The sequence below is a fragment of the Micropterus dolomieu genome, linkage group LG19, assembly GCF_021292245.1.
Source record: "Micropterus dolomieu isolate WLL.071019.BEF.003 ecotype Adirondacks linkage group LG19, ASM2129224v1, whole genome shotgun sequence".
Taxonomy (NCBI): Eukaryota; Metazoa; Chordata; class Actinopteri; order Centrarchiformes; family Centrarchidae; genus Micropterus; species Micropterus dolomieu.
This window is the reverse complement of record NC_060168.1, coordinates 24,410,668-24,418,720: the sequence shown is the minus strand read 5'-3', so window position 1 is coordinate 24,418,720 and position 8,053 is coordinate 24,410,668. Positions and strand designations below refer to the sequence as shown.

General features: G+C 41.0%; 1 protein-coding gene across 1 annotated transcript in view; it reads left to right on the top strand.

Moving 5' to 3' along the window:
• Positions 1-3,033, top strand: part of LOC123957088 — a 5,887-nt gene extending 2,854 nt beyond the window's left edge. Inside the window, exon 6 of the mRNA XM_046029663.1 lies at positions 2,917-3,033. Within this exon, the coding sequence (XP_045885619.1) occupies positions 2,917-3,033 (117 nt within the window). The remainder of the gene's footprint in view (positions 1-2,916) is intronic.
• The last annotated feature ends 5,020 nt before the right edge of the window (positions 3,034-8,053 follow it).

The following is an 8,053-nucleotide window of genomic DNA, read 5'->3' as shown; positions in this document are numbered from 1 at the left end:
AGGGTTACCGAACACTAGACGAAAGACAAGACAGACCCCCAAAAACCAACAGACCAAAATAACGCTAACTAAACACAAAAGCGCAAAACACCGCATGGCAGACAGGCAGAGTGTGACAGTACCCCCCCCTCAAAAGGACGGCCCCTGACGTCCTAAAACGAAACATCACAAACAAAAAAAAAACCAAACAGGTCAAGCCGGCCCAGGGTGGGCGGAGGGCCAGAAAAATAAAACAAAAAGTCTCAAAGGGCCAAATACTGGCAGGGCAAGGCAGTTCAGGAGGCCGACCAAGGCGGCCAGAGGTGAACAAAAGTTCGGGGGGCAGACCCGGAGGTCGACACAGCAGACCAGGAGGGCAAAACCGTTCAGGTGGGCGTCCCGCGGGACGACCCATGAGGCCAGGCAGACCAGGCGGGAAACAGAGTTCGGGAGGCCGTCCCGGGGGACAACCCAACAGGCCGGGCAGAACAGGGAGGCAACAACATTCAGGAGGTCGCCTGGGAGGACGACCCAACTGGGCGGGAGGACCAGAGGTTCCACAGAGTTCAGGTGGCCGTCCCGGAGTACGGCCCTGGAGGCCGGACTGTTCAGGGGGACGGCAGGAAGGCCAACAAAGAGGCTGGAAACCCACTGGAGGCCAAGCAGGGGACCGGCAAAGGTGGCGAATCCTCCCTGAAGGCCGGTGGCGAAGGCGAGACCTCTCTGGAGGCCGGGCAGGGGGCCAGAGACAGAAACTAATCCTCCCTGGAGGTCGGCAGCGAAGAAGAGATCATTCCGGAGACTGAGCAGGAGGCCGGCGAAGAAGGCAAGATCTCTCCAAAGGTCTCAGCAGGCATCGACAAGGGTACAGGAGTCGGCTGGGCCACCGGCGAAGCAGGTGCCGGTCGGACCACCGACGAGGGAATATATACACACAGGGACTAACGAGCAGGGCGGGAGCAACACAGGTGAAAGACATGAGGCTAACGAGGCACAGGTAGGGAGAGAGAGAGAGAGAGCAGGGGAAAACAGAGACAGACATGCAGAGGGATCACTGGGGTAACAGACATGACAAGGGTTACCAAACACTAGACGAAAGACAAGACAGACCCCCAAAACCCAACAGACCAAAATAACGCTAACTAAACACAAAAGTGCAAAACACCGCATGGCAGACGGGCAGAGTGTGACAATTTTGGCAGTTTGGTTGCCTGTTCCGCGGTCGGTCTGGGTGCCGCTCTTCTGCGGGTTCCGCCTTTTGCTTTCCGACGGCATTGCGTCATCCCACTCTCACTATGAACTACATTCTGTAACAGGCTTATGTACACAAACATATACACACACATACACATACAGACACACTCACCCACACGCACTCAGACACATACAGTCTCACATATAGACACACACACACAAATAAAGGTTCTCTCTGGTAGAATTATTCTTGATGTTTTTTATTCAGTTACTTATTTAAATTAATTGTTATTATTTCAGCTCTCACGGTGGTGCTGTGTTGTATATTTTTTCTCTTTTTCATTTCTCTCTCAATTGTCTTCCTATGTCATCTGTTTATTGCTGCTGTTCAGCTGGTTTTCTCTTTGTTTTTGTTTGTTTGTGTGTTTGTTGTTTGGTTGTTTGTTTTTCTCTGCCCCAAGCCCCCCTCCCTGTTCTCTTGCAGGTTTTGTTGCTTTCGGCAATTGGTGTTTCCTTCTGCTATTTCCTGTTGTCCCTACCCCCAATCCCCGTTCTCTTGCAGGTGTTGCCTTCTCTCTGTGCTGTCTGTTTATGTGGTGTTTCTATTCCCCATCCCCATGTCTGTCCCCTGTCTGGCCCAGTGACAAATAAATTTGAATAAATAACAATACAGACAAAGGAGTATATTAATACTCTCTTGTTAAAGTAAAATCTGTCTGGCACAATATATCCAGCTCCTCATACTCACACCAGGCTGCCGGGCAGCCATGGGCATTTAAATAAATAAATAAAATAAAACATTTTTATAATACAGAATGTTGACCTTCTGAAAAGTATGTAGTAAGTGGTCAGGGCTCCGTTTGCATTGATTTCTGCGGCCCAGTTGCTTTGTTAGCGGCCTTCAGCTCATCTGCACTGTTGGGTCTGGTGTCTCTCATTTTCCTTATGAGAATACCACATAGATTCTCTAGGGGGTTCAGGTCAGGCACGTTGGCTGGCCAATCAAGCACAGTAATACCATGGTCAGCCAACTAGTTACCGTTTTGGCACTGTGGGCAGGTGCCAAGTCCTGCTGGAAAAGGAAATCAGCATCTCTATAAAGCTTGTCAGCAGGCGGAAGCATGAAGTGATCTAAAATCTCCTTGTAGATGGCCACATTCACTCTGGGCTTGATAAAACACAGTGGACCAACACCAGCAGATGACATGGCACCCCAAACCATTGCTGACTGGAAACTTCACACTGGACTTCAAGCAACTTGGATTCTGTGCCTCTACACTCATCCTCCAGACTCTGATGCTGATATATTTTGGAAAACTGTCAAGTCAGAAGTCTTCCCCATGATTGTGGTTGTGTATAGTGAACCAGACTGAGATTAAAAACTCAGGAAACCTTTGCAGATGTTTTGAGCTAATTTAGATTCTTCTCAGGTTGCATTAATATTTTGAGACACTTTACACGAGCTGTAAACCATAATCTATCATGATAAAACAAAAAAAGGCTTGAAATATTTCACTTCACTTTCACTATGTATAATGAGTCTAGAACATATGAAAGGTTCCCTTTTTGAATGAAATTACAGAAAGAAATTAACTTTTCCATGATTTTAGATGCACCTGTGTGTGTGTGTGTGTGTGTGTGTGTGTGTGTGTGTGTGTGTGTGTGTGTGTGTGTGCCTGCATGTATGTATATGCATATGTAACATAAATATATATAATGATAATAATTTTATTTTCTGCACAGACTGAATCTGACAACCAATTGAACTATGCTGCACTGAATTTCTCTGAGAAAAAAACAAGAGGAAGAAAGAAGAGAGACATTGCTGAGGACAGTGTGTACTCTCAAGTTAAATGTTGATATTGTTTATCTGTTTATAATTTTATGCATTTAATCTGAACTTTACATAATGTTTCATTTTGTGTTTGCATTAGTTCTTTGTTCTTTAATCTTAGCTCAATTGCTCATTTGTTATTATCACAACTAACCAAACCCTATAAAATACTTGCATTGTTGCATTTCTTACATATAATTACATCTCAGGTTTTTAATCGTAAATTGCAAAATGTACTATTTTAACAAATGCTTATTGTCTAAATCAGGAATTATGCTATGGAAAATTCTTAAATTAAACAGCTTAAATGCTTTCCATGTGTTTATCAAATTCAACTTAATTTAATTGTAGAGTATCTATAGATTAGTCCCCTATCTATAGATTAGTCTCTGTTCAAGATAATGCTAGACAATGCTTATCTTGAAATAATTGTATTGTGGTTTTAATATTTGGAACAAATGAATATTAATGAATGAATATTTGTACAATTTAAGAAATGGTAATACTTTTTATGAGCCCACACGCATCCTCTGTTCTTAATATCTCTAAAAGAGTCCTCCATCAGTCGTGTAAAGTTTCATAAAAAAAAATACAGCTACATTGTCTGTTAAACCTGCATTTAAATGATTATTTCCACTTTAAATCACTTTCATGTCAAGTGAAATTGATGCATAGATGCAACGATAAAGCTACAAAAAATGACAACCCAAAAAGCTAAACAATCAATTAATGCCAACCCGTTCTCACTCCCAGACTAGTCACATATGGATGCTTGGTCAAGACCCATCTTCGTCAGTTTGTAACGCTCTGGGGATCCCTATAGCGGCATAGTTCGACGCAGTGGGGTAAGCCCTGCAGCGTCAGTTTTTGAGGGTAAAGGAAGGGATATAATATTTTAGACTGAGTAAGGAGGTGGTTGGGGTGGATGAGAGGCCAGAACCTGGACTTTGAACCAGGAGAGCAGTGTTTGTGTCCCGTGTGAAACAAAAAGTCAGAAAACATTAAATATTTTTATTTAATTTAGGCAAGTAATGTGAATTGCGTAAGTTTGGCAAGTAACGTTAGTTAACTTACATGTTAACTGACATACATACTTATTTTAACCCAAACCATGACCTTTTCCTAACCTTAAACATAGGTGTCATTTACACTGGACATGTCCCCACCACATTTTGAATGGCTGAATTTGTCCCCATCACTTTTTGAAAGCATCTATTAAAATGTTCTGAAAAATTTGTTTTTTTAAACATTTCTTGTTGCAAGCCATTTTCAAAACACATTTAACAAATGCTTTTAAAAAAGTGATGAAGACATGTCCCCAGTATCCACAGTGTAAATGACACCTATGAAATGAATAATATTTGTGCACTAAGAACTCTTAAGGGGTGAAATAAAAAATACCAACAAATTGTGTGGTATGAGTTGTTGCAATTAGTTACACCTTGGCTAGATAAGGTAATGTAATGTAATATAATATGCCAAATGCTTCATTGATTATTCATTCTATTCTGTGTTTGCTTCTAAAGGCTGCTTGAAATATAGTATTACCGTAAAACTTCAATTAATAGCCGAGTCCCAAACAGCCACCTGCCTCCTTTACTGGCCTGGTGTGGGGACACATTTTAACAAATAAATGCCTGCCTTAATTAAACGCCTGGTCTGGTTTTTATGGAAGTTCTTTGGATGTATAAAACCTCTTAAACCCTGCGGGGTCGCCGCTTTACCTGCTTCTAAGCTGCTTAGATCCTTAATACAAATAAGCTATTAATGTTTAAAGGTATGATCAATATGTCAGTATGGACTTGCTGCACATCGTTAGACCGGTTAGATTCTCCACAATACCACTGTTAAGTTCATTTAACGGAAACAACAAGACCCAAAGTCTAATTCTTCTAGATTTACCGGTGTAACCTGCATGGCTACAAGAGAGGAAAAGGGGGGGAAAGTGCTGACTCATGTTAACTTTAAAGCGCTCGTTAAGTCTGCTCGTTAAGTCCGCTCGTTAAGTCTGAATGTGTGCGTTCCTTGATTATTTATATTCCTTTAGTCTGTAAGGGTCCACCCATCAAAAGAATCAAAACAGATTTTCATAAAAAATAATCCAAGTTGTGAATCCTGCCATGTGAAGCCCATCGCTCTCTGTTTGCTAACTTCTCTCATCCTGCACCGTGTTGTTGTCGTGAGGTTGCGGCCTTCAAAATAAAAGCGCATAAGCCGTCTGTCGGAGCTAGATTAAATGAATGACGTGTATTTGATATTATTTAATCATTTTTACATAAGTATTATTCTGTTTGAAATAAATGAACTGTTTCATAGTAGTTTTAGTTTTGTGCAAAAAGAATTAAAGGCCTGTTCCATATGGATGCCTGTCCCAAATGAAGGCAGGGTCAATTCAGTGATTTTAGCAAATAAAAGCCTGGGCTATTATTCAAAGTTTTACTGTATATAGTACTGGCTTGAAAGCAGCGGGGATAAGAAGTTGGGCTCCGTTTTTTCCTTGTTCCCGTGATCGATGTATCGGGTTGAAGTCAGTTTAATGTGCGTTAGCATGTTGGATGTTTCCATTCACATAACGTTACCTTACAACAGCCGCGCAACGCCGACACACAGACACGTCCTTGTCTCATACACTCACACACACACAACTGTCTCTCCGTTGCTGTTGAAACATTCACTGACCAGTAACCTGCAGCAGGTCTTCCAGCTCCGCTGTTCCATTAGCACTCACCATGGTGTGACTAGGATTGCCACCTTTAATGCAGAAAAATAAGGGACGCCTGCTGCAGAGGGGGCCACAGACCCCGGGGCCACAATGACCACAGACCCGATGGCATGCAAATGGTGGTATATCATAACCTCAAAACATTTTTTCAGGAAAGTAATAAGATCAGTACCAATGGAATTTATAATAAGCTATCTGCTATTGAAATCAGTGTGAATATATATACCTATATATTATATATATAATCTACAAACATTTCTAAATTTAATTATTACACTATTTTTATTATTGGTAAGAAATCTATTTATGCATTTGTTTATTTATTCAGACCTATAGTTAATTCTATAGTATTAAAGGATGAAATTCTCTAGATTTGTTAAGCATATAAGTTATTTTCTTCATACATGCACATTTTTATTAAATATGTAATGAATATATCTCTCTTTTTTCTTATTAAATTAATGCATGTGTCTGACTGGGTACCTGGTCTGATCCGGAGAGACGGCATCCATCCCACTTCGGAAGGAGCAGCTCTCATTTCTAGAAATCTGGCCAAGTTTATTAGTGGACCAAATCTATGACAATCCAGAGTTGAGACCAGGAGACAGAGTTGCAGTCTAACACACTTCTCTGCCCTTCTATTTCAGCAGTTACCCACCCAAAACCCTACGCAGAGTCGCAGTCTAACACACTTCTCTGCTCCTCCATTTCAGGAGTAACTTAGTGAAAACCCTATAGTGATGGTGTCTGTCGCCCGACCATCGAAATTATATGCATAAAAACCTCATCAAAATTAAAACCTCGAGCAATAGTGCAAACGAATTTGAAAATTACATGTGGACTCATCAAACACCAGATCTCTCTCTTCTAAAGGTGTACTAGTAAATTAACTAACATCAGATTATGATATTGATTTATTTTGTCTTACTGAAACCTGGCTGGGTGATGGAGAATATGTTAGCCTAAATGAATCCACCCCTCCCAGTCATATTGATACTCACATTCCTCGAGGCACAGGCCAAGGAGGTGGAGTTTCAGCTATCTTATCAGCTCTAAACCTAAACTAAACTATAACTCATTTGAAAGCCTTGTTCTTGGTCTTTCGCACCCAAGTTGGAAATGACTGCAACCAATTCTCTTCGTTATAGTGTACCGAGCACCTGGTCGGTACTCTGAATTCTTATCTGAATTTGCAGAGTTTTTGACAACTTTAGTCCTTAAAACGGACAAAGTTATTATTGTAGGGGATTTTAATATTCATGTGGATGTTGAGAATGACAGCTTTAGTACTGCGTTTATCTCTCTGTTAGATTCCATTGGCTTCTCTCAGAGTGTTCATGAACCCACTCACTGTTTTAACCACACCCTCGACCTTGTTCTGGTATATGGTATTGAAATTGAACATTTAATAGTGTTCCCACAAAATCCCTCTTCATCTGACCACTGTTTGATAACTTTTGAGTTTGTATTGGTGAACTACACGCCATTGGGCAAAAATTTCTATACAAGATGTATGGAGGACTCCTATGCTAATTTCAGTACCTCCCAAGTCGATCATCTTGTTGATAGTGCTGCAGGCTGGCTGCGAATGACACTCGACTCTGTAGCCTCTCTAAAAAAGAAAATAATAAAACAAAGACGGTTAGCTCCATGGTATAATACTGAAACAAATTAAAGCAAATATCGCAGAAACTTGAGAGGAATTGGCAAACTGGAAAATTCTCGTTTAATTTGGCAAGATAGTCTTAAAACTTATAGGAAGGCCCTCTGTAATGCTAGGGCAGCGTACTACTCGTCATTAATAGAGGAAAATAGGAACAACCCCAGGTTTCTTTTCAGCACTGTAGCCAGGCTGACAGAGAGTATTCCCGTAGCTCTCAGTAGTTACGACTTCATGAGCTTCTTTAACGATAAAATTCTAACTATTAGAAACAAAATTCACCAAGACCTGCCCTCAACTGGCACCGACTTATCTCTAAACTCAGGAACCTTAGAAACAGCTGTAAATCCAGATATATGGTTAGACTGCTTTTGCTTCCCTTAATCTTTACCAAATAATTTCTTCATCTAAACCATCAACCTGCCTCTTAGACCCCATCCCGACTAGGCTGCTTAAAGAAGTTTTACGCCTTAGTCAGCACTTCTATATTAGACATGATCAATCTATCTTTATCAACAGGCTATGTACCACAGTACTTTAAAGTAGCTGTAATTAAACCTCTTCTGAAAAACCCAAACTTGATCCGGATGTTTTAGCCAACTATAGACCTATATCTAACCTTCCATTTCTCTCTAAGGTTCTGGAGAAAGCAGTTGCTAAACAG